Source organism: Pyrus communis, chromosome 11 (genome assembly GCF_963583255.1).
Source record: "Pyrus communis chromosome 11, drPyrComm1.1, whole genome shotgun sequence".
Lineage (NCBI taxonomy): Eukaryota > Viridiplantae > Streptophyta > Magnoliopsida > Rosales > Rosaceae > Pyrus > Pyrus communis.
The window spans coordinates 20,604,251-20,631,236 of record NC_084813.1 but is presented as its reverse complement, the minus strand read 5'-3'; the positions used below and the strand labels follow the sequence as shown (position 1 = coordinate 20,631,236).

The 26,986-nt window shown below is 38.3% G+C and overlaps 2 protein-coding genes and 1 pseudogene across 4 annotated transcripts; 2 read left to right on the top strand and 1 right to left on the bottom strand.

Moving 5' to 3' along the window:
• Nucleotides 1–549: 549 nt before the first annotated feature.
• On the top strand, nucleotides 550–6,505 carry LOC137749512 (homeobox-leucine zipper protein HDG2-like). Of its 3 annotated transcripts, XM_068489611.1 has the most exons (13): nucleotides 550–916; nucleotides 1,073–1,573; nucleotides 2,170–2,387; nucleotides 2,502–2,619; nucleotides 2,747–2,935; nucleotides 3,122–3,565; nucleotides 3,711–3,812; nucleotides 3,930–4,133; nucleotides 4,246–4,420; nucleotides 4,672–4,943; nucleotides 5,439–5,534; nucleotides 5,633–6,017; nucleotides 6,127–6,504. In XM_068489611.1, the coding sequence occupies exons 2-12, from the start codon at nucleotides 1,469–1,471 to the stop codon at nucleotides 5,984–5,986; spliced, it is 2,277 nt and encodes a 758-aa protein (XP_068345712.1). In that variant the 5' UTR covers nucleotides 550–916; nucleotides 1,073–1,468; the 3' UTR covers nucleotides 5,987–6,017; nucleotides 6,127–6,504. The 3 variants fall into 3 exon arrangements, with proteins under 3 accessions (XP_068345712.1, XP_068345711.1, XP_068345713.1); XM_068489610.1 differs by having other exon boundaries at nucleotides 5,633–6,505; XM_068489612.1 differs by having other exon boundaries at nucleotides 5,439–5,528; nucleotides 5,633–6,504.
• A 9,610-nt stretch (nucleotides 6,506–16,115) lies between these two features.
• Nucleotides 16,116–24,182, top strand: LOC137749510 (homeobox-leucine zipper protein PROTODERMAL FACTOR 2-like; annotated as a pseudogene).
• A 1,062-nt stretch (nucleotides 24,183–25,244) lies between these two features.
• On the bottom strand, nucleotides 25,245–26,718 carry LOC137749509 (uncharacterized). The gene is made up of 2 exons (XM_068489608.1): nucleotides 26,269–26,718; nucleotides 25,245–25,751 (listed from the first exon to the last, which is right to left on the bottom strand). Exons 1-2 carry the CDS (start codon nucleotides 26,593–26,595, stop codon nucleotides 25,572–25,574), a joined length of 507 nt encoding a protein of 168 aa, XP_068345709.1. The 5' UTR covers nucleotides 26,596–26,718; the 3' UTR covers nucleotides 25,245–25,571.
• Between the last annotated feature and the right edge of the window lie 268 nt (nucleotides 26,719–26,986).

Sequence of the window (26,986 nt, the reverse complement as noted above, 5' to 3'; positions counted from 1 at the left end):
ATGGATTTTTTCTATATAGGTCGGTCACTCAAGCGTATATGTCTGACTGAAAATTACGTTACTGACAGTTGCCTATCCGAACTTCCGAACGCCCACACTGATGTTAACAATCACATATCTACTCAGTACTATTTCATAATCAAATGTGCTCATACATCTTTACTTTTTATGTATCAGTACACGAGAAATCAAGAACTATGGAATTATTCCCAACATGCAAACACCATACACCAATAACCAAGATCACCAACAATTTGTCGATAATCTAGTTAGAAAGTGTCTTCTCTTGTTCATAGGGATTATGATTCTCTTCATAGGGAAAGTAAGCACTGTTGGAAAAGATTCGGATATAAATTTGTATAGGATTATTGGGTGGTAAAAATTCAAATACTAGGCAGTAGCAAATAGATTGGGAGAGAAAAAAAAATAGAGTTTGGTAGCCGTCATCCATTGCATACATACACTTCCTAGCAGAAAATTAAGCTCTCTCCCTATATATGTCTCCCTCTCTCTCTCTCATTCTCTCACGCATGGCAATTACACCTTTCTCTCCCACCATTAAATGCAATTGCACCCTCTCAATACGCTCTGCAATTACTCCCTCTGCCCCCCTATCTCCTTCCTTGCCTTTTTCTATTTCCTAAAACCACTTCCCTTTCTTCTTCCTCATCTTCTCCTTCTTTTTCTTTACCTTCTCCAACTTCCAAAACCTTTTACTACTCCAGAGTTGACAATATATATAAAATCTTACATATAAAATCTTACACACCAAAATCCTGACGCCGGAAAACCACTTTTGGGGCACCCAGAAGTGGTTAATTTCCTGGCACCAGGTTAAGCCCAAAACCAGATCTACAGCGCCTCGCTCTCTAGGGGTTTTGATCAGGTGCAGATACACAACATCATACATCTATAGGTACATATTCTTCCAACCTAGATTTTCGCATGCCCTAAACTTCTCATTTTCTTTTTCAATTTTTGTCCGAAGGCTTCTGTCTTCTCAGTATTTGTAACGCTTTTTACAATTTTTGTTTTTTGAGTTTTTCTAACATTAATTTGGCTTTTTGTGCAGCTAGGGCAAGACCAGAAAATATAAGGAGAAACTTGGGTTGTTACAGTTTGGATTACTCCCGAGATATTCGTGTGCGTTATGTGTTTGGTTTAGAGCGATCGATCGATTTTTTTTTTTTTTTGAAGACTCAAGCCGTATTGAAATCGTCAACCCCTTTAATCTCTTCATATACTCACACTCTCCATTTCATCACCAAGTGCAAAATTGAACCGTGTGACAAAACCTCATTTTGTCTTCTCTCTGTCTCTTTATTTTTTCACCTGAACATTTTCACATTTATCCCTCTGTCTAGAGCAAACTCAAAAATCCAAATCAACCTCAAACCCCCTAAACTAAGAAACTAATCCGCACAAATTAAAAATTCAGGTTGTTTTTGAGTATTTTTGGCCTTGAAGTATGCCAGCCGGGCTTATGATTCCTACGAGAAACATGCCTTCCATGATGGGAAGCAATGGGAACATTACTGGGTTTGCATCAACTTCAGGACTCACACTTGGTCAGGTCAGTGTGCTTAAATTTGAGTTTTTTGTGTAATTGGTATACTGATTTACAAATCTACGCCTTTGCTTTTTCAGGCAAATTAGATCTAATTTTTTCCAATGATTCGGCTATTTATCTAAAATAAGTTATTTTTGAACCAAGAGAAAAATTAACAAGTGGATTTTATCAATCAGTACGTCAAGATCCAATTTCCTAGTTTATTTCCTTATCCATCTTCGTTTCGGTATTTTAACATTTTATTTAATTAATTTTATAACGTAAGATGGGTTTGACTACTCAGATAGTTCAAAAAATTCTTTTGTGGCAAAATCCGTCTCGGTATTAGAAAAAAGTTGGAATGGTTTCCACTACAAACACGGGCACAGAGATCTAAGTTCAACGCGTTTTCTTGTTCATTATTTCAAAGAATATTTTAGTATTGACCTAATACACAGGGCTAAGAAACTACTATATAGGATATGCGTATTGGGTTTTTTTTTATTTCCTGTTGAGTGGATACATTTTTCCATTTTGTTGTTATTAGATTGAAAAACCATAAGCTTGCTAAGCCCTTGGGACAAAAATCAATATCTTAAAGATCTCTGGATATGTTGCAGCCAAATATGATGGACGCCGGTAATCTGCACCCGCTAGACATGGCTCCAAACACCTCTGAAAGCGACATTCCTCGGTTCCGAGATGATGACTTCGACAGTGCTAACAAATCCGGCAGCGACAACCCTGAGGGCGGTTCCGGTGATGATCAAGAAAACCCCCGACCCAAAAAGAAGCGTTATCACCGCCACACTCAGCATCAGATCCAAGAAATGGAAGCGTAAGTAATATTTATCAACTAGTCTCAAACCTCCTAAACAAGCTTATGTTAAGCAGTTGTTCGAAATCTTTTAGTTCACCTTTGAATTAGTCTTTTTTTGGTTGTTTTATTTAGTTTTTTCAAGGAATGTCCCCACCCAGATGACAAGCAGAGGAAGGAACTGAGCCGGGAATTAGGTTTGGAACCATTACAAGTCAAATTTTGGTTTCAAAACAAGCGCACCCAAATGAAGGTATATATTTGTGCATGAAATATCTTTAATAAGGGCTTTGGAATACTTAAACTTTGTCTTTTTTAAATTTTCCTTTGTTGAAGCTACTAATTGACTGTTTTTGTTTGCTGCTAATGCTATATTACAGACTCAGCATGAGCGGCATGAGAACACACAACTTCGGAACGAAAACGAAAAGCTCCGTGCTGATAACATGAGGTACAGAGAAGCGCTAGGCAATGCCTCATGCCCCAATTGTGGCGGCCCAACAGCTCTAGGGGAGATGTCTTTCGACGAACACCATCTGAGACTTGAAAATGCTCGATTACGAGAAGAGGTAGAGAAAATTAAAGATCAAGAAAATATCAAACACATTTATTACTTGGTGGATATTTTACCTATTTTAGTATAACAAATTAGGATGACATTCTATTGGCAGATGCGCAGAATGTTACATATATGTTTCAGATTCGTGGCAAATGATATGTCGTCTGATTGATAACTTATTTCCTTTATTGTTCAGATTGATAGTATATCAGCGATAGCTGCGAAGTACGTTGGCAAACCATTAGGAACCTACCCTCTCATGTCTTCTCCTGTTCCTTCCCGTGGTCAACTTGATCTTGGGGTTGGGAGCTTTGGTGGTCAGCCAGGCATGGGCGGTGAGATGTATGGTGCTGGAGACCTTCTCAGGTCAATCAGTGCACCAAGTGAGGCAGACAAGCCAATGATAATTGAGCTTGCTGTTGCAGCTATGGAGGAACTCTTCAGAATGGCCCAAATGGGTGAACCCTTGTGGATGACAAGCTTTGATGGCACCACCACCGTACTCAATGAAGATGAGTACATCAGAACATTCCCTCGTGGAATCGGGCCAAAACAAAATGGCTTCAAAACTGAAGCTTCACGTGAGAGTGCAGTTGTTATCATGAACCACATTAACCTTGTTGAGATTCTTATGGATGTGGTAAGCTTAACAACTCCATTACACATTTACATACGTGTCTTCATTAATGTCATCATATTGTTCTATTAAAAAATATTAATAATAACGTCTTTGAATTAAGGAATCACATGAACCCTAACTATTACTTGTGATTTATAACGTGTAGAATCAATGGTCGACTGTGTTTTCTGGGATTGTGTCAAGAGCTCTGACCCTTGAAGTTCTATCATCTGGCGTGGCTGGAAATTACAATGGAGCCTTGCAAGTGGTATGTAAATTTTCCCCTCAAAATTCAATTTTAGCTCTCCTTGTTTTATCATGAATTGTTTAGATTTCGTGCCACATATATTCTTGCATTAAAATACTGTTTGTGATTAATTGGTAGATGACGGCAGAATTCCAAGTTCCTTCACCACTTGTTCCAACTCGTGAGAGTTATTATGTGAGGTACTGCAAACAGCATGCCGATGGCACCTGGGCTGTGGTTGATGTTTCATTGGACGACTTGCGCCCCAATCCTGCGCCTAGATCTTGTCAAAGAAGGCCCTCGGGATGCCTAATTCAAGAAATGCCAAATGGATATTCAAAGGTATACAATTAAACACTATATAATGCGTGTTTCACTTTCATGTGACATTTAATTATGGCCGAATTTTTAAAGTAAATATATTTCATCAATTGATAAAATTTTGGTGCATTAGGTTACATGGGTTGAGCATGCTGAAGTGGATGAAAGAGGTGTTCACAACCTCTATAAGCAGCTGGTTAGCTCCGGCCATGCATTTGGCGCGAAACGATGGGTTGCCACATTGGACCGCCAATGCGAACGTCTAGCTAGTGCAATGGCATCAAACATCCCTACTGGTGATATTGGAGGTAATAACAATTTAGTTTGCTATTTCATTTTTCTTTTGTAATATTTTCGGGGAATGGTATAAGGCACTAATTTTGCATGGGGCTATTCTGCTACGTTTTAGTATTCACTAACAAAATAGTCCGTTAAAAGATTACGCGTCTCGAAAATGGCATAATCTGTTAATGCCCACATGTTAATTTAAGCCTAATTATTTTCGATATAAATTCATTAACCCTAATTGTTTCTATTTGTTACGTTCATGGTTAATTAGTGATTACAAATCAAGAAGGGAGAAGAAGCATGCTAAAATTGGCTGAAAGAATGGTGATTAGCTTCTGTTCTGGAGTGAGTGCATCAACCACTCACACATGGACCACACTGTCTGGAACCGGTGCCGATGATGTCCGGGTGATGACCCGAAAAAGTGTGGATGATCCCGGAAGGCCTCCAGGTATTGTGCTCAGTGCCGCCACATCTTTTTGGCTTCCAGTTCCTCCCAAAAGAGTCTTTGAGTTTCTCCGCGATGAGAACTCTCGCAGCGAGGTACAGACACTTCAACTAGTCTTCAAACTTAATTAGTTGTGCTCTGATTCTTGGAATAAATTTACCAAATCTAATACAGGACCCAAATTAATGCGTACCTACATTTTGCAGAAGCCTGAGAATTATATTCCAAATTATAGATAAATATTACCATGCATGTGTCTCAGAAAAATGTAACAGAACTAGTACATGAACCATTACTAAAACATACCATATACGGACTAGCATACACAGACACCATTTGCACAGTAAGTAATTTCAATGGAAGATCAAAAGCATATTTGTCACATCCCACCTAATATAGAAACAAATACCACAGAAAACCTAGGCTTATTTTGTGTCAACGTCAGCCGAAAATAAAGGAAAGGAAAAAAAAAAAAAACCAAGATGGAAGTTTGGTTTTTACAAACAATCAGCTAATTAAACTGAAAGCACACATTTATCCGCCCTAAATTGTTCTAATTGAGTAATTGTGATGGTCACTTATGCTTGCAGTGGGATATTCTTTCCAATGGGGGAATTGTTCAAGAGATGGCACACATTGCGAATGGTCGCGACACTGGGAATTGCGTGTCTTTACTACGAGTAAATGTAGCTTTATGTTTTATAATAATTTTGTTTTCCCTAATTAAGTATATTTCTTGCTCTTCACATAACAATTGACATAGTAACATAAAATTAATTTGTAGAGTGCCAATTCAAGCCAGAGCAACATGCTGATACTGCAAGAGAGCTGCACTGACCCAACAGCTTCCTTTGTGATTTATGCACCAGTTGACATTGTTGCCATGAATGTGGTGCTGAATGGGAGTGACCCTGACTATGTTGCCCTTCTTCCTTCTGGGTTTGCTATACTCCCGGATGGAGCCGGCATTGGAGACTCTGGCTCTGGTGGTGGTTCCCTTCTCACTGTTGCTTTTCAGATCTTGGTTGATTCAGTCCCAACTGCTAAGCTGTCTCTCGGGTCGGTTGCAACAGTTAACAATCTTATTGCTTGCACTGTTGAGAGGATCAAAGCTGCTTTGTCATGCGACAATGCGTGAACTTCATGACTCAATTAGTTAATTTATATAGGTAATCTAATTATACATGGCACATGTTACAAGTTAATTGCATGTCACATATTTGGTGTGTAATATTAGTCAAATAATCGTTTGCCCTTATTTTGTTGCAATATTTTGAGGACGAGGAAGGGAGGTGAAATGAGAGACACAGCTGGTGGTAAGGAATTTCGGCAGCTTATACCCGGGAGGGGAGAAGTCAAGAGCGCACCCTACATGATCTTTTTGTATAATCTATAGAGATTAGGGGTTCGGGTATTGACTTCGTTGAACTATGTTAAAGGCAAATTAAGCGCTTGAGACCTTATTAATTTTTTGTTTTTGCTTGTATTGAACCTTCTCCTTTTCCACCTCTAACCCTGTACACAAGATTAGGGTTTTGGCCATATATTGCTTTTCTTTATGGTCAAACGTTCAGGGTTTCTTTTTTCAAAAAGGTTTTTAAAAGTATGGTTTTATTTTAAGAATTTTTTTTTTTTTTAAGTAATTTGTGTTGAATGATTGTGGATTGTTTGCCTTTGTTGGTATTCGCGGCTTTTGATTTAGGCTGTTTATTACAGAAAAAGTTATACAATGCATCAGTGTTCGAGATGTAACATTGCATTCAAAAATTGGATTTTGATAGTTACAATCCGACTGCTCAAACGCTAATACATCTTATATGCTGGTGCATTTCAATGCAATGCACCAACGTAGAAAAAAAAAAAAGCAGTTTTATAATCCCAAATGTATAGAGTTAAGTGATACCTTAAATACAAGTTGTTGATAAAAACGTAGCCCTTCATTAGCTCAATTGGTTGGGGGAGGTAGTCTAAGGATATAGACATTGGCTAGGATTGTGCCATTTGTCCCAAGATTGTAAGCCTTAGTTAGTTTGTTAGAGAGTGTTCTATATATAAATACATCATTGTAATAGCTTGAAGGTTAAGAAAACCAATATAACAATTCCGCAGTTTCTCTTTCTAAAACCTTTCTCTCTCTAGTTCTTGAAATTCTTATCTTTTCTCTCGATCTCTCCTTCTCTACATTAACATGGTATCAATCGCCATTCTTGCTCATGCTATTTTTTCCGATCCTTCGGCTGCTTCTGCTCAACTTCTCGATCTTTGATTCTTTCTGTTTCTTGACGACAGTACATTGTTGTGTTCTTGGACGAATTCTGGTATTTTCTTCCTCTGTGATTTCTAGGGTTTCTGAATTTCTTGATCTTCTTCTTTCTGCAATTACAAGATTGTGCACACTAGGTGTTTGTGAAATCTCTTCTATCAATTTTCCATCTCAATTCTGCAAATATGGTTATTTCATCTCAATTACAAATTCTACAATCGCCTATTACTGGTCTTATATCTACAATTTCTACGTCTATGAATGTTAAGCTTGATGATTCTAATTACTTGAATTGGCAATTCCAAATGCACTTGTTACTTGAGGGACAAGGTATCATGGGATTTGTTGATGGCTCCACTCCTTGTCCATCTTGCTATATTACTTGTTCTGCTACTTCCAATGCTTCTGGTGCTGATGCTGAGAATTCTTCTACTCAATCTAAGAATGAAGATTACATTGTTTGGAAGATGCATGATCGTGCCTTTATGCAGTTGATTACTGCAACTTTGTCACCTGTTGCAATTTCATGTCCTATTAGAAGCACAAGTGTCTGTGATCTTTGGACTCGGTTAAAGGAACAATTTTCTGTTGTCTCTTGGACTAGTATTTTTCACCTCAAGTCGAATCTTCAAACTATTCAGAAATGGGCTAATTTTGTGTCTCAATATCTACAAAGAATTAAGGAAGCTCGTGATTACCTCTCTGCTGCTAGAGTTACTTTTGCAGATAAGGATATTGTTATCTTAGCACTAAATGTTCAACCTCCTAAGTTCAGTACTTTTCGCATTGTTATAAGGGGTTGTGAGAGTGTTATTTCTCTCAAAGAATTCAGGGTGCAACTTCTTACTGAAGAATTGATTGTTGACAGCAATGTGAATTCTCAATTTATGTCTGCCATGATGGCTAATAACTCTGGTGGTTCTAAATTTTCAACATCAATTTGGTGGTGCTAATCCTGGTTTTTCAGGTCATAATTATGGGGTGGGTATCAATCTTTCAACAAGAACAATAAGGGTAAAGGAAAATATAATCAGGGATATAGGTATCCTAATCCTAATCCTAGACAACAGTTTCCCAATCATGGTTCACATTCAGCACCTATATTCTCTGGGGTTTTTGGACCTTCTCCATCACAGCAAGTTCCTTATCAATTATGTAATCAGCTTGGCCACACTGCTCCATTTTGTCATTCAAAATAGTTGGAAAGACAGGGATGCCAAATTTGTGGTAAGACAAATCATACTACCTGATATTGTTTTTTCAATGATAAATGTCCCAACTTTGGTTGTCCACATTATCCTCAAATGTCCAGCAATGCTTATGCTCATTCCGCACCAACTTTTTCTCCTCAATCCAATATCCAAGCTATGCATACAGTATCTTCTCAGTCATCTTCAGCTACCACACCTCATCGCCAACCACAAATTTGGCTCATTGACTCGGGGGCTACAAATCATATGACTACAGTTCTCAGTAACTTGCCTTTGGCATCTCTTTATCTTTCTAATGAGAGAGTGCAAACTGGCAATGGTAAAGGTTTGAAAATATCACATATTGGTAGCTCCATTATTCAAACACTTGTGCAACCATTAAAATTGAATTCAATTCTCTATGTGCCTAGACTATCTCACAACTTGTTATCAGTTCATCACATTTTCCTTGATAACAATTGTTGGTTAATGTTTAAAGCTTATTGTTTCTGGATTCAGGACAAAACCACATGGAGGATATTGTACAAAGGACAATGTAGTAATGGACTTTACCCTATTCCATCACTTGTCAATCATCATTCACTTTATTCTCAAGGCAATTCTACAGCTTCTACATTGCTTGGACAACTTGTTACCTCTAATCTCTGGCACAGTAGGTTAGGGCACCCCTCAAATAATGCCTCTATAATGCTAAATAAGTCTCATATATCTTGTACAAAGTATACTGTTCATATGCTTTGTCATAGTTTTTTAGAGGGCAAGTTCACTAAATTGCCCTTTCAGTCTAGTGAACACAAATATATAATTCCATTTGAAATTGTACACGGTGACCTTTGGGGTCCTCCATATAATTCCATTGATGGTTACAAGTACTATGTGACTCTTATTGATGAGTGTACTAGGTATTGTTGGTTGTTTTCTCTTGTTAATAAATTAGATTTCTTTGAAACTTTTGTTGCCTTCCATTCGTTTGTGCAAACTCAATTCTCTGCTTGTATTAAGACTTTGCAAATTGATGGTGATGGGGAATATATTAACAATAAACTTCAAACCTTTCTTCACAGTAAAAGGATTATTCACCATAAGTCTTGTTCACATACCCTAGAACAAAATGTCTTGGTTGAGAGAAAACATAGACACATTGTTGAAACCACTGTCACACTGTTACAATCTACAAAATTACCTTCTTCTTTATGGACCTTTGCTTGCCAAGTTGCTGTCTATCTTATAAATAAAATGCCTACACCAGTTTTGAAAAATTGCTCACCATTTGAAATACTTTTTGGGACTCCTCTTGTTTTGACACATCTTAAGGTGTTTAGGTGTTCTTGTTTTCCTCTACTGAGACCTTACATTCAGACAAAGTTACAAGCTAAAACCATAGAGTGTGTTTTTCTTGGGTATGCATCCAAATACAAAGGATTTATTTGTTTTGATGTGTTAAAGGATAGGTTCTCAATTTTTAGGCATGTAGTGTTTGATGAGTCTAGATTTCCCTACACTCGTTTGTCTTTATTACCTAAGCACAAACCTATGACATCTTTTTTTTTCTCAATTATTGTCACCACTTCCAATTCCAAATATGGACAATGTCTTAGTTCAATCTCAGATAACACCACTATCACCACCACACCAAGGAGCATTCTCACCAATAGTTTTACCTCCACCAACAGACTATTTACCCACTGAGATAATATCCTCACTATCAATTTCTTCTGCATTACCTCACATTTCACCATCATCACCAGATAGTATCTCTTCTCAGTCTTTTATTGCTACTACAAGTCATACTCCTTAACTCCTTATGGACTCTGACTTTAAGTCTTGGTCTACTTCAAGTGGTTTTACCAAATGCTCCACTCAATCTGCATCATATGCAAACTAGAAGTAAGAATGGCATCATCAAGAATAAGGTGTTTTTGAGCCAAGTAGCTGAATCTAGTGATGTTGATTCAACTTTGGTGGAACCTGCAACCTATAATCTGCAATGAAGGTACCAGTTTGGTTTAAAGCTATACAGGAAGAGATTGATGCATTGAATAATCAACACACTTGGAGTCTTGTACATTTACCTCTTCACAAGAATCTTGTTGGCTACAAATGGGTTTTCAAACTAAAAAAGAACTCAGATGGGACAGTGGCTAGGTATAAAGCTAGACTTGTTGCAAAGTGGTTTAATCAAGAGCCTGGCTTGGATTATGATGAAACCTTTAGTCATGTGGTTAAACCAACCACTATGAGATTAGTTCTAACTTTGGCAGCTCACTTCAATTAAACTCTCAGACAATTGGATGTCAAGAATGCTTTTTTTCATGAATTGTTAAATGAAGAAGTGTATATGGCTCAACCTCCTGGTTTTGGAGATGTTGCACATCATGAATTAGTTTACGAACTTCACAAGTCACTCTATGGGTTGAAACAGGCTCTTCGAGTCTATAATAACATATTTACAAGCTTTCTTCCCTCTCTTGGGTTTCAATCCACATATTTTGATTCTTCTCTATTTGTTAGGACTATTGGCAGGGATATTGTGGTGTTTTACTCTATATCGATGATATTATCATCACTGGTAATTCTACTTTAGTTATTTAACAGGTGATTCACTTTTTAACCTCTGAATTTGACATCAACGACTTGGGAGAGCTCTATTATTTTCTGGGAATTCAAGTTACCAAAACTGCCAAGGGGTTATTTTTGTCTCGGTCCAAATACATTTAGGATTTGTTGCAGAAAGTTAAGATGGTGGATTGTAAGACTTGTGACACTCCTTATTTACCTTACAATCAGTTAATTAAAGATGATGGTACTCCCTACAACAATCCAATAGTATATAGAAGTATAGTTGGAGCATTACAATATCTCACCTCCACTTGACCGAATATTGCATTCTCAGTTCATCAAGTCTACCAATTTATGCATTCTCCAATGGTGTCACATTTTCAAGTAGTTAAGAGGATTTTGAGGTATCTAAAGGGGACATTATTTGTTGGCATTTCTTATACTCAAAGAGATTTAACATTGAAGACATTTAGTGATGCAGATTGGGCTGGTAATCCCAATGATAGGCAATCAACTACTAGTTTGGTTGTATTCTTGGGAAACAATCTTATTTCTTGGTCTTCCAAGAAACAAAACATTGTTTCTTGTCCATCAACAAAAGTATAATATAGAGATATGTCTACTACATCTGTTGAGATTGATTGGATTCTAGAATTGCTGGAATTTATGCATGTCAAGTCTGCTGCTACTCCTGTTCTCTTTTGTGACAATCTTTCTGCCATAGCATTGTCCTTTAATCCTGTTCAACACCAACGCACGAAGCATATTGAGATTAATGTGCACTTTGTGCATGAAAGGGTTACTAAGAAGAAATTTTTTGTTCAGTTTGTCTCATCTCGAGAACAATTTGCAAATATCTTAACTAAGGGTTTCAGTGCTCCTCTTTTTTAGTCTCATTGTGTCAATCTCATACTTGGATCATCGAATCATGAGTTTAAAGGGGCATGTAAGGATATAAACAGTGCCTAGGATTGTGCCACTTGTCACAAGATTGTAAGCCTTAGTTAGTTAGTTTGTTAGAAAGTGTGTTCTCTATATAAATACATCATTGTAATAGCTTGAAGGTTAAGAAAACCAATATAACAGTTCTACAGTTTCTCTCTCTAAAACATTTCTCTCTCTCTCTAGTTCTTAAAAATCTAATCTTCTTTCTCGATCTCTCCCTCTCTACATTAACAGGTAGGGGGAGTTAGGATGAGGATGGGCCAAGGGGTTTGCTTCCTCCCATTTTTACTAGGAAAAAAAACAAGCAATTAAAGCAAGTCTCCAAGATGAGCGAAGAAGCTTAATCTTAGTTGGGAGGAAATTATCTCAAGGGTGACAAATTTTAAGTTGAAAAACGCTTAAATGTAAATTATATGTGGATAAATTAGGTAATCCAATAATTTCATATGTGCCACCGGTTCTTTAGATTGCGAAGATATATACTCTATGTAACTTGCTATTTATTATCAAACAATCAATTAAGAACTATTTATCAAATGAGTACAGATCATGTTTAAATGTATGATTCTAGTTGAGTTTGATAATTGTCCGACAACATTTGATCACTTAACCATAATTCTTTTTGCTTTTTCCAGTCCATTTTAATGTAGGCATCACATCAGCAAATATAAAGATTATTCCATTAATTAGTTACACATTTTGAACATCTGCAACGTAATATTTAAATTGTACATACTTTTGTACAACAAGAAAACTCACTGATTGACACTTAATAACTAGAAATATGAACCTCTCTAAACCCTCATTAACTCTTAGTCCTCCATGGTGCAAGAGAAATTGCAGTTGTAGTACAAAATTACTAATTGGAATAAATGCGGCTTTTATAATTAGATAGGAAGGCTTGTTGCTGGGTTCTGGTTCAACATGCATATGTAATATTGTCAGCAGTGCTTTGTATTCATTTCATGGTGTGAATTCTTGGAAGTAATGTTACAATTAATGTATCTTCAAACTCTGTATCATCTCATAAAAATGATGACCTTTATGCACTATATCTAGCAAGAAAATGTAAAAACAAGAAGTCAAGTTGAAAAGTTTTCACGATATTGTTTGCCATGAACCATTTGAGACAATGCGCGGGCACACGCACACATACATACGACAAAAATTATCCATACCCACAAATTGTGATACACTTTTCAATAGAAAAAATGGATGTCTATTAGACTAAGTCTTGATGACCATATGATTTGTAGAAAGAAAAACAACGGAAATATCTAAAACAAATGGAGGAACCCACAATGAACTGGCATGTTTAACTGACATCACACCAATAGTTTTCTAGGCATCACGCTTACGGTTAGATTGCATTACACGAACCTGGAGAAACGAAGCTTCTTGAAAAGTTCTGTTAAATCTATCTTCATCCAAATGTGCTCTAATATAACGACCCGTCTCCAAATATTATGGTTTTTATAATTTTAAAGCGTGAATTTACAAAAATGCCCTTTGAGGTGAAATACGTTGACTTTTGTTGACCGCCTTGTCATGTCATGTAAGATTTGTTTCCTTGGCGTATTCTAGTAGTAATCATCATTACAAACGAATAGGATTAAACATAATGAAATTTAGAGTTATAACAAAAGAGTTATGAACGAGCAAAGATAGGGACGAAATGGTCATTTGACCATAATCTAGAAGGCTCTAGATTTGCTAGAGCAACAATTTGGAAGCCACGTATGTGGTTGTGATAGAAAGAATAGAAGAGAAAGGAGGGGAAAAGAGGGAGAGAAGACCAATCAGGAGAAAGAAAGGTGGGATGTTGCCCAATCAGAAAAGAAAGAAAGAAGGGAAATGAGAGAAAAGAGAGCCCAGCCTTTCAGACCCCTATTCGACCCGTTTGCCCATTGCGACCCGGTTCCCTGAATCAGTTCTTGGCGCCATTTTCAGACAAGATTTCGTTGGTTTTTTCGGCAATTCGTAGCCACCCCTCCCACCTGGAAACAACTCTACATCAACTCCTCTTCCATTTCCACCTAAATCTCACTTTGTTTAACCCCATATTCATGAAAAACGAAACTTGTTGGGTTTATGGGTGCACGACGACAATTCGCCGTTCTTGCAAGCACCATTGTCGACCACCACCCTTGTTCAACTCCCCTTGAGGCATGGATCAAAGCCCAAACACGTTTGGGGGCGGCGGAACTGCAAATTCGACGAATTGAAGAACAACCATTTTAGGGTTTTCTGGTGGATCGAGGTGGTTTTTCAGGCGTTTCCCAGTCGAATTGGACTTCGTCCTAGGTATGAAAGTTCTTCCCCTTAATGAGTTATACATTCCTGTAAAATTTGGTAATTTTTGAAGTTGGTCGAAAAATTGGGTTTCCGACCGTGGCTTTCTAGGTCGCCGCCTCATGGCGGCTCATGCGGCGGCGCGTGGGGGGAACCCAAAGTCTTTCTTTAGGTTTTTCAATGTGCCAAATCCGAATTCACTATCCATTTTCCCAAATTTGACTATTTTAGTAAAGTTTTACTAAATGGTCCTTATTTGTGTTTAGGTGCGTTGGTGGGAAGTGGCACCATCCTCGCGAGTTCGAGCAACTTCCAGGCAATGGAATACTTGTGAGTGGACCCCTTCTTAACTTGCATGGTTTTTATAAAACATTAGGTTGCATTCACGAAAAGCATGATTTCTTGATTTTACATTTATGCATTATTTACGATTTATTTAAATTGCTTTTACGAAATATTTATTATTTCTCGAATTTATGTTTTACGAAAGGTTATGAATATTTGGATGTTCGTATATGAAATTCTATGGTTTTCAAATGTGATCTATTTTACGGATTTATGAATATGAACTATTATGGATTTATGAGATGAGGCTTTGAGCTTTTTAGCTCCGGTGATTGGATATGAGATTTTGAGGTATATTTTTGGTATGTATCTAGTGGGTTATCATACAACACATCCACACAACACAGGTATGTAGATGTCTATGGCCATAGGACACAGTTGAGGATAATTATGTCATACCCCCCAGCTTCACTGGCGAAACTAGTGTCGGACAGCTTCACTAGCCACAGCTAGTGTTGGTGTTATGATGTTATATGTTTCTTCTCTAGCGTAATCTAGAGTTATATAGCTTCACCTTTGGGCGATGGGGTCTACCATGTTTCTTCACTGGCGTAACCCAGTGTCGTAAAGCTTTATCTTCGAGTGATGGACAGGTACTGCCTTCGGCCGACTATGATACCCCTAGAGAGTACAACATTGATGGGATTCAAGAAGGTTTTCCGAATTTGCCTTCGGGCGGCTATATTCATTTCTGACCATGGTTTCATACGTACCGATTTGATGAACGTTTTCATGGCACGTAGAGTTTTCAGAAAAGTACTATGTAGTATTATATATATGTGTTTTCAAAATAGGGGGTTAGTATGTTAAAAAAGAAAACGGTTTTCTTATTATTATTAGTATTATTATTATAAACTTTGGTCCACTCACCTTTTTTGTTTTTGCGCCCCCCTTAGGAATTAGAATCGAGGCATACAGTCCCAGCGTCAGGGCAATTCAACGTAAGGATCTTCGAGTCTTCTCAGGCTAAGACCCATTCTTTTATTCATACCTTTTTATAATAATTCTTCCACATTATCTTTTAGTAGTTGTATGCTCTAAACATGGTTCTGCATTCGTATATTTCTTTCTGATCACATATTTTCATTCGTATGCATGTCTAAAATGGTTTCGTCATCCTCGAGTGTCAGCCAGCATGTGCCTATCATGATATTTGGGAATATCGGGATCGGGACGTGTCATCTAAGGATTGACAAAGATGTAACTTACAAAGTCTTTAACTTAATAGAAATATGAAGTAATATTTTTTTAGAAAAGTAGGAAAGTAATTTTTTTTTTTTTTTTAAACAATATTATGTATCCTAAGATTGGGGAAGTAATAGAAAATTAATTCTTATTCGTATAGAAATAGGATTGGACCTGCTGTAAGGCCCATTCTTTTTCAAAACCCTAGACATGAAAAGACTAGAAAACCCTAGAATCATGACTTGCGTTCTTCATTTCGTCTCATAGGCTTAGATAATGACTTTGAAGAACAAAATAAATTATCAAAAAGAAGGGAATTATGGAGAATTTTATGAAACTCAGATTTTAAGCTTGTCACATTGCTTAGAATGAGCATCTATCTCAAATTAATTGACAATAAATGAAAAAAATATTAACCACTTAATGCGAGACTTTAATGCATGATTTCCATTAAAGTCATTTGAGAGATGTCATTCGACGAACACCATTTGAGACAAAAGATTCGATTATGAGAAGCGGTAAAGAAAATTTAAAGATCAAGATAATCTCAAACACATTTATTATTTGGTGGATATTTTACTTATTTTGTTATAACAAATTTAGATAACGTTTTATTGTCAGATACGTCGAATGTTACATATATGTTCTAGATTCGTGGCACGTGACAAGTCGCCAAATTAACTTATTCCTTTATTGTTCAGATCGATCGTATATCAGCGATAGCTGCGAAGTATGTAGGCAAACCATTGGGAAGCTAATTCTTCTCCTTTTCGCAGTCCACTTGATCTTGTGGTGGGAGCTTTGGGGTTCAGTCAAGCATGGCCGGTGAGATGTATGGTGCTGGAGACCCTCTCAGGTCAATCAGTGCATCAAGTGAAGCAGACAAGCCAATGATGATTGAGCTTGCCGTTGCAGCTATGGATGAACTCATCAGAATGGCCCAAATGGGTGAACCATTGTGGATGACTAGCCTTGATGGCAGCACCACCGTACTCAATGAAGATGAGTACATCAGAACATTGTTGGAAATTCAAATCAAAACAGGATGTTGCTGCTAGCTATTGTTGAAAATCAATGTCAAAGTTAGGCATGGAAAGTTAGGCAATGTTAGGTATGGTTGAATAAAAATTATTAGGTGCAATTAATGTGTTTTGTGTGGTAATAAATAATCTTAGTTTAATCATTTGGTTTGCTATAAATACCCAAGTTCTCAAGCATTGTAAATCATCCCATCCGAATCCCACTTCCAATTGTGAAGAAGCTTGTAAGCTTTCTTATTCCAACAGTTTGTAAACCTTTTTTCATATATCAAAGTCCAAGTGTTTTGCCAAAGCTTGTTGCTTCCCTCCTTTCTCTATTTCTTTCTTTGTCCAATTTTATTTGAGAGTGCAAAGTGAAAGAGGTGTGATAGAGTTTGTAAACTTATCACCCACATATTTTGGTATTGAGTTAGTAAACTGTCAAATACCAACAATTGGTATCAGAGCCAGAATACCATTCTGGCAGGTGCAGCAGTTATGGCGTCCAACTTAGTGCAACTCCAAGTTCCCACATTGAAGAAAGAAAATTATGAAAGATGGTGCATCCAATTCAAAGCATTGTTTGGATCACAGGAGCTATGGGAAGTTGTCAGTAGTGGGTATGTTGTACCCACTGCCGAGCAAGAAGCCGTATATACTGCGGATCAAAGGAACACTCTCAAGGACTTACGAAAGAAGGACCAAAAGGCGCTGTATCTTCTATACCAGGGTTTGGAAGATTCAACGTTCGAGAAGGTTGCAGAAGCAACAACGAGCAAGCAAGTATGGGATACACTCAGTACAATCTACAAAGGAGTAGATCGAGTCAAGAAAGTGAGGTTACAATCACTTCGAGCAGATTTTGAAACTGCTCATATGAATGAAGGGGAGAGCATCTCCGACTATCACTCAAGGCTCATTGTGATAGTAAATCAGATAAGGAGAAATGGCGAGAGACTCGATGAAGTACGAGTTGTGGAGAAGATACTCCGGTCACTCACATCTAAGTTTGAGCATGTGGTGACTGCCATTGAGGAATCCAAGGATTTGGAGGTGATGAGCGCAGAAGAGCTACTAGGATCCCTCCTAGTTCACGAGCAACGCATTCAGAAGAATGCAAGCCCCACAACGCTAGAGCAAGCTTTGGAGTCAAAGTTGAATATTGACAAACCAAATAAAGGTCGTGGGCAGTAGAACTCACGTCGTGGGAGCTCATCCAACCGTAGCCGAGGACGAGCCCGAGGAAGAGGTCGAGGCTATGCACAAAATCAAGGTCAGTCTCAGGAGTGGAGATCTACTCGAGGAAAGGCGCATATCCAGTGTCACAACTGTAAGCAATATGGACATTATGCCAATGAATGTTCACATAAAAATGGTGAGCATGTCAACATGGCAGAATCAAGTGGAAATACTGATGAAGAACTTACAGTCTTACTAGCACACCATGATTCCAGTAGCCAACAAGATGTTTGGTATTTGGACTCTGGTGCAAGCAATCACATGTGTGGAAAGAAGGAGTTTTTTGCCGAACTCAAAAAAGGGGCCTATGGATCTGTAAGTCTTGGTGACTCCTCAAAGTTGCCAGTTGAAGGCAAAGGGAAGATCAAGATCATCCAGAAGGATGGAAGAGAAGAATACATCTCCGATACCTACTACATACCAGGTATGAAAAGCAACATTCTGAGCATTGGTCAACTGCTCCAGAAAGGGTACATTATACATATGGAGAACATGCTTCTCACTCTCAGGAATGCAAGGAGAAAGCTTATTGCACGTGTTCGAATGTCAAAGAACCGGATGTTTCCGTTGAATTTGAACACAAAGATTGGAAGCTGCAACATCGGTGTAATGGAAGATGAGTCATGGAAATGGCATCTTCGATTTGGCCATCTTAATTTCAATGGCCTAAAGTTGCTGTCAAGTGGAGGAATGGTTCGTGGTCTACCCCAGATTGAAGCCACACGCCAAGTATGTGAAGGTTGTGTGCTTGGCAAGCAAGCACGACTATCATTCCCTGTTGGTGATACATGGAGAGCAAAGGCACCACTGCAGTTGGTGCACACAGATATATGTGGTCCATTGGATCCCATGTCTTATGGAGGTAATAGGTATTTTATTACCTTCATTGATGATTTCAGTAGAAAGACTTGGGTCTATTTTCTCAAGGAGAAGTCAGCTGCCCTAAAAATTTTCAAGGAGTTCAAGGCACTCACAGAGGCAGAAAGTAACCACAAGCTTGTGGCTGTGAGATCAGATAGAGGTGGAGAGTACACCTCCAATGCTTTCCAAGCATACTGCAAGGAGCAAGGAATTAGGCATCAACTTACTGCTGCCTATACCCCACAGCAAAATGGGATAGCCGAAAGAAAGAATCGAACCATCCTTGACATGACAAGGTCCATGCTTAAGGAGAAGAATTTGCCAAAAGAGTTATGGGCAGAAGCTGTAGCTTGTTCGATTTATTTGTTGAATCGATGTCCAACAAAGAGTGTCAAGAGGATGACACCACAAGAGGCTTGGAGTGGATACAAGCCAAATGTTACACACCTAAGAATTTTTGGGTGTGTTGCATATGCTCAAGTTCCAGAAGCCAAGAGGAGGAAACTTGATGATAGAGGTGAGAAATGTGTGTTTGTGGGCTATAGTGAAGAGTCCAAGGCATACAAGCTCTACAACCCACTAACTGGCAAACTAGTGGTTAGTAGAGATGTCATCTTCAGTGAGGAAGAGACATGGACGTGGAACAACAAAGAAGTCAGTAAAGAGAAGATCGTCTCCACTGATTTTGAAGAACCAGAAGTTGTACCACCGATTGAGCAACAGCCTGCTCAAACAATCACAACAACTCCAGTGCACAGAATTGCAAGGAGTGGTCCTACATCTAGTGAGGAAAGCAGCTCCTCAACTCCAGTGAGGTTAAGGAGTCTCACAGAGATTTATGGACAAGAAGAAGAAGAAGAAACCAACCTTTTCTGCTTGTATGCAGACCACGAGCCTTTCTCATTCAATGAAGTTGTGGAAGAAGATTGTTGGAAGAAAGCCATGGAAGAAGAGATCCATGCCATCGAGAAGAATGACACTTGGGAGCTGACAAAGCTCCCACCAAATCAGAAGGCTATTGGTGTCAAGTGGGTTTACAAGATCAAACACACTGCAGATGGGAGTGTGGATCGATACAAATCAAGGCTTGTAGCAAAGGGCTACAAACAGAAGTATGGAGTGGACTATGATGAAGTCTATGCTCCAGTTGCGAGACTTGACACGGTAAGATTGCTAATCTCTCTTGCCGCACATCATAAATGGAAAATTTATCAACTAGATGTCAAGTCAGCCTTCCTTAATGGAGTACTTGAGGAAGAAGTGTACGTGGAACAACCGGAAGACTTCCAAGTACAAGGAGAAGAAGATAAGGTGTATCGTTTGAAGAAGGCTTTGTACGGCCTCAAGCAAGCACCACGAGCTTGGAACTCAAGGATCGACAACTACCTTCACCAAAATGGATTTCAGAAATGTCCATACGAGCATTCAGTTTACATGAAGAATGGTGAAAAGGGGGAGTTCTTAATTATTTGTCTCTATGTAGATGATTTATTGTTTACAGGAAACAATGAGGCAATGTTCCATGAGTTCAAGCAATCCATGTTCAGTGAATTCGAGATGACTGACAATGGATTAATGTCATACTTTCTTGGCATAGAAGTGAAGCAAGAAAGTGATGGTATCTACATCTCTCAACAAAGGTACATGAGAGACATATTGAAGAAGTTCAATATGGACAAGTGCAACACTGTCAATACCCCAGTCGCAACTGGATTGAAGCTGTCCAAAGGAGGAGAGGGTGAGTTTGTAAACTCAACAGTGTACAAAAGCCTCGTTGGAAGCCTAAGGTACCTTACAATCACAAGACCTGATATAGTTTATGGTGTTGGACTCGTGAGTCGATACATAGAAACACCAAGGGCGTCTCATTGGCTGGCCGCCAAGAGAATTTTGAGGTACATAAGAGGTACTCTAAACTATGGTCTATTTTATAATTTTGGTGAAGATGCAAAATTATTTGGTTATTCAGATAGTGATTGGGGAGGTGACCAAGATGAAAGGAAAAGCACAACTGGCTATGTGTTTTTTCTAGGATCAACAGCTTTCTCATGGACTTCAAAGAAGCAATCAATTGTTGCTTTGTCATCATGTGAAGCCGAGTATGTTGCTGTAGCCTCAACCGTGTGTGAGGCAATTTGGTTAAGAAATCTGTTGAAGTCAGTGTGTCATCCACAAGTGGAATCGACTGTGATTCATGTAGATAACGTGTCTGCAATCAAACTTGCAAAGAATCCTGTTCAACATGGAAGGAGCAAGCACATTGATACCAGGTTCCATTTTCTAAGGGACCATGTGAAGCAAAAGACAATTGAACTTGTCTACTGTCACACCAAGGAACAAGTGGCAGACATCTTCACAAAGCCATTGCCAATTGAAACATTCCGGCTACTGCGTGAAATGCTAGGAATGAAGGCGTTTTGATTTGAGGAGGTGTGTTGGAAATTCAAATCAAAACAGGATGTTGCTGCTAGCTATTGTTGAAAATCAATGTCAAAGTTAGGCATGGAAAGTTAGGCAATGTTAGGTATGGTTGAATAAAAATTATTAGGTGCAATTAATGTGTTTTGTGTGGTAATAAATAATCTTAGTTTAATCATTTGGTTTGCTATAAATACCCAAGTTCTCAAGCATTGTAAATCATCCCATCCGAATCCCACTTCCAATTGTGAAGAAGCTTGTAAGCTTTCTTATTCCAACAGTTTGTAAACCTTTTTTCATATATCAAAGTCCAAGTGTTTTGCCAAAGCTTGTTGCTTCCCTCCTTTCTCTATTTCTTTCTTTGTCCAATTTTATTTGAGAGTGCAAAGTGAAAGAGGTGTGATAGAGTTTGTAAACTTATCACCCACATATTTTGGTATTGAGTTAGTAAACTGTCAAATACCAACAAACATTCCCTCGTGAAGTCAGGCCAAAACAAAGCGGCTTCAAAACTGAAGCTTCGCGTGAGAGTGCAGTTGTTATTATGAACCACATGAAACTTGTTGAGATTCTCATGGATGTGGTAAGCCTGCCAACTCTATTAGACATTTACATACGCCTTCATTAGTGTATTTATATCGTTGTATTGATAACACTTTTGAAGGAAAGAATCGCATGAACCCACAGTATTATTTGTGTGGATTTTGTAACGTGTAGAATCAGTGGTCGACTGTATTTTCTGGGATTGTCTCAAGAGCTCTGACCCTTGAAGTCCTATCAACTGGCGTGGCCGGAAATTACAATGGAGCGTTGCAAGTGGTATATATATTTTCCCCTCAAAGTTCAACTTCAGCTCTTCTTATTTTGTCGTTAATTGTTTAGTTTTTTTGTGATACATATTTTTGTATTAAAATACTGTTTGTGGTTTGGTAGATGACGGCAGAATTTCAAGTTCCTTCACCACTTGTTTCAACTCGTGAGAGTTATTATCTGAGGTACTGCAAACAGCATGCCGATGGCACCTGGGCTGTGGTTGATGTTTCCTTGGACAACTTGCGCCCTAATCCTGCACTCAAATCTTGTAAAAGAAGGCCCTCAGGATGCCTAATTCAAGAAATGCCAAATGGGAATTCAAAGGTTTACAAGACACTATTTTATTTATACATATCATACATGTTTCACTTTAATGGGATATTTTGAGGCCCAATTTTTACAGGATACATTAATTTCATCTAATGATAAATGTTGCTGCCTTAGGTTACATGGGTTGAGCATGCTGATGAAGTGGATGAAAGAGGTGTTCACCACCTCTACAAGCAGCTGGTTAGCTCCGGCCATGCATTTGGCGCAAAACGATGGGTTGCTACCTTGGACCGTCAATGCGAACGTCTTGCTAGTGCAATGGCTTCTGACATCCCTACTGGTGATGTTGGAGGTAATAATAATTTGGCTTGCTATTTCATTATTCATTTCTTTAATATTTATATGGCGCGAAATTTTACATGAGACTATTATGTTGCGTCATCCTATTAACTAACAGGATAGCCCATTAAAATATTGGTCATATACCGTTAATGCATGTCCGTTAGTTAATTAAGCCTAATTCTTTTCGATAAAAATTATTTAACTGTTATTGGTTATATTTGTTAAATTCCTGGTTAATAAGTGATCACAAATCAAGAAAGGAGAAAAAGCGTCCTGAAATGGGCTGAAAGAATGGTGATTAGCTTCTGTGCTGGATTGAGTGCATCGACCACACACACATGGACCACAATGTCCGGAATAGGGGTTGATGACGTCCGGGTGATGACCCGAAAATGTGTGGATGATCTCGGAAGGCCTGCAGGTATTGTGCTCAGAGCCGCGGCATCTTTCTGTCTTCCTGTACCTCCCAAAAGAGTCTTTGAGTTTCTCCGCAATGAGAAGTCTCGCAGCGAGGTACATACGCTTGAACTAATCTTAAAGCTGAATTAATAGTCATCTGATTCTTGGAATAAATTTACCAAATCTATTACATGAACCAAATTAATGCACATATATTTTGCAGAAGCGTGAGATCATATTTCTATTTATAAGCAAGTATTTTAATGCGTGTATCTCAGAAAAATGTAACAAACAAGTACATGAACCATTACAAAAACATACCATAAACGGACAACAGAAGCATGGATAGAAACAATTTCCACATTAAGTAACTTGGATGGAAAAGGAAAAGTACATACTTTCACATCCTACCTAATACAGAAACAAATACCAGAGAAAATCTAGGTTTCTTTTGTGTAAACCACAGAAAAAAAAAAGATCATCAAGATAGAAGGTTATGTATTTTACAAATAATCAGAAGCTAGATATAGAAAGCTGATCAGCATCTGCTAAACTGGAAACACAGTTATTCTCCTTAAATTGTCCCGGTTGTAATTGTTATGATCACTACTTGTGCTTGCAGTGGGATATTCTTTCTTATGCGGGAATTTTTCAAGAGATTGGGCACATTGCTAATGGTCGTGACAATGGAAATTGCGTGTCTCTACTACTAGTAAATGTAGTTTTATCTTTTATATTATGTTTTTTTTCTCTAATCAACTACATGTATCTCTCTTCACATCACTAATTACAAGGTAACATAAAATTTATTTGTAGAGTGCCAATTCAAGCAAGAGCAACATGCTGATACTGCAAGAGAGCTGCACTGACCCAACAGCTTCCTTTGTAATTTATGCACCAGTTGACATTATTCACATGAAAGCCGTGCTGAATGGGAGTGACCCTGATCATGTTCCCCTTCTTCCTTCTGGGTTTGCGATACTCCCCGATGGAGCCGGCATAGGAGACTCTTCCTCTGGTGGTAGTTCACTTCTCACTGTTGCTTTTGAGCTCTTGATTGATTCAGACCCAACTGCTAAGCTGTCTCTTGGGTCGTCGGTCACAGCGGCTAACGATCTTATTGATTGCACTGTTGAGAAGATAAAAGCTGCATTCTCATGCGACAGTGCATGAACTGCATAACTCAGTTAGTTACTTTCTAGGTAAACTAATCATACATGTCACATATTACAAATTAATTACGTGTCACATATTTGATGATCGTTTGCCTTGACTTTGTTGCAGTATTTTGAGGACGAGGAAGGAAGGTGAAAGGAGAGAAACATAGATGGTGTTAAGGGATTTCGGCAGCTTATACCCCTGAGGGGAGAAGTGAAGAGCGCTTAAGACCTTTCCTTTATTTTTATTTTTTTGGATTGAATAACTTTCTCATTATTCACCTTCTTTAGCCTTGTACACAGTAATTGATATTGCTATTATTTGGATTGAACTTTCTCATTTCTCATTTATAAAGAGATTAAGTGTTCTTGTTTTTTAATGGATATTGCTTTTCTTTATTGTCAATCACTCTTGGTTTCTATTTTGCAAAAGATTTCTTTTGAGGTAATTTGTGTTGATTGAATGTGGATAGTTTGCCACTGTGTTGGTATTGCATGGTTTTTGATTTGAGCTATTTATTATGAGAAAATTTTGACATGAGATGATGAGAGGGGGAGGAGCGAGAGAGAGAGAGGAGAGGGATGGGGGTTGGGAGACGAAGCGAGAGAGAGGAGAGAATGAAGTATCGTGATGCCTTCATTAGTTGTTTTGCTTTCTTTCTTTGGGAAACGTTTAATTGTTCCGCCTTTGAACAAACATCTCAAAATGATGTAATTGACGTTTTTGGCCGGAAAGGCGTCACTGATGTCTTCGATTGGGCGCCGGCATGGATGACCAGTTTAATTTTACTAGTGCCGGATGTGAGATTATGACATCATTCCAACAAATAGTAGGTCAATTTAGGTAAAGAAACGGAAGGAGAAATTGAACATATAGTGAACTTCCATCTTTTGTTTAGGTAAGAAATGAAAGGAGAAATTTAGCAGAGTAGTCAAATACAAACCGAAACCAAATCATCTTGAACTGATAAGATCCAAATCTGTAAGCCCTTAATCAACCTGCAAGTAACACAGAGGCTAGAGAGGAAGAGGGAAGGAAGAGAGAGAGAGAGGGAGAGAGAGAGAGAGAGAGAGAGAGCAGAGCAGAGCTCCTGAAAACAAATTCTGATCTCATTACAAACCAAAGAGCAAGTGCTCTTATACACGAAGAGTGACTACTGCCAGCTGGCACTTCTAACAAATAACATGTAAAACCCTCAATTACAACTAACTTGACTCTTAATTTGTGATTAAGATAATCACAATCCTAAGTTCATAACATGAACGAAAGATTTCCATGTAACTCTCTGGTTTCATATACTGTAAATGACATCAATTGCCAAAATCTTCCGATCAATCATCATAAAAGTTTCAATGATATTGATCACTCTCACAATGACTACAAAATCTGGATCAGTTTTGTATATCAAGCCTTCTTTTTCCTACCCAATGTCGGTCTCTTGCCAATGGTTGAAGGAGTCTTGCAGGATGGTGGCAGAAGCCCCCGCAGAATGGCCAAAACAGCTAACCCCAGAAAAGGGAAGTAAAAATATACCAGCATATCAGAAGCCTTGCCGGACTGAACCAGCTCCGATAATTCAGTAATCTGAAATTTTCACAAAACCAGAATCTGTTATAAGAAAGTAAGGTTGAAGAAAGGGGTTGACATTGACACTTGACAATCCGATATGAAATAGAAGTTCAATATTACGGACTTTCATTAGTGCAAAACCAGAAGAACTCCACCTCTCAATCTCATATAACCCAATTACGATGCAATTGCTTATCTGGTGACTGCAGTGGCGTTTCGTTTCACATCGAATGCATGCATAGATCGGGATGCCAATGCATCATCACAGTAACACGTTATATTCGAGCTTGGTAGAATTTGATCGAAAGATAACAAACATATGTTCAAATATCATGTTTTAAGAATTCTGTAAGCGGATTGATTTCTGTCACGAACTTTGTAATTGTACAGTCTAATAGCAAGATCTAAGCAAGCCAAATGAAAACGTGAAAAAGAAAAGAGATGTAGCAAACACAAGTTGTAAAATCAAACAAAACAATCAAATTGGCTATAAATTATAACGTGAATAAAGACACAAGGAAGAAAACTTTACGATGGAGCCGAAGAAAGAAACTCCATAGATCAAGCAGGTGGTGTTGAACCAAGACTTGGCGGCCAAAATTCCGTACAAGTTGGCCTGCGCAAGAGGCCACTGAAGGAGTAGCTGCAGCCAAACGAGGCCAACAAAGAAATGAGGTTTCTCGGTCACAAGATAATGGCCTAAGATGCGCACGTATAACCAGCTCTGGAGTTCAACCAGCCAGTCTGGGAAGAGGCACCGAGGCAGAATTATCTGCGAGTCGAGCAAGGGCGCTGCCACCGCAATTACGATGAAGAAGACGATGAGTGTGGCATCTACAAGCTTCAACAAAGCACCCATTTTGGTTTTTGAGGGTAGATAGCTTTTTCTTTGAAACTCTTCAACCTTTTTTATGGTGAACTCTTCAACCTTTGGTTGGTGTAGTTTAGAAGGAAATAAGCAAAGAGATGAGGAGCAATCAATGTCAACTTTATCTTATTCGAAAGAAATCTGAGATAAGATTTATATGATCTGTATATAGATAGGGTACAAGTTACAACAACAATCAACTAATTTTTTAATGGCACTGTACATCTGCTACAGAAACCAGATTTCTCCCAAAGTACACAGCAACTTACAACTCGTAGAAATAAATGTGCGAGGGGTAGAGAAGCTATAAGGACTTGGCTACGGTACATGCATTTACTTAATGCATTCACCATCTAACGGTTAGATTGGTCAGAAATTATAT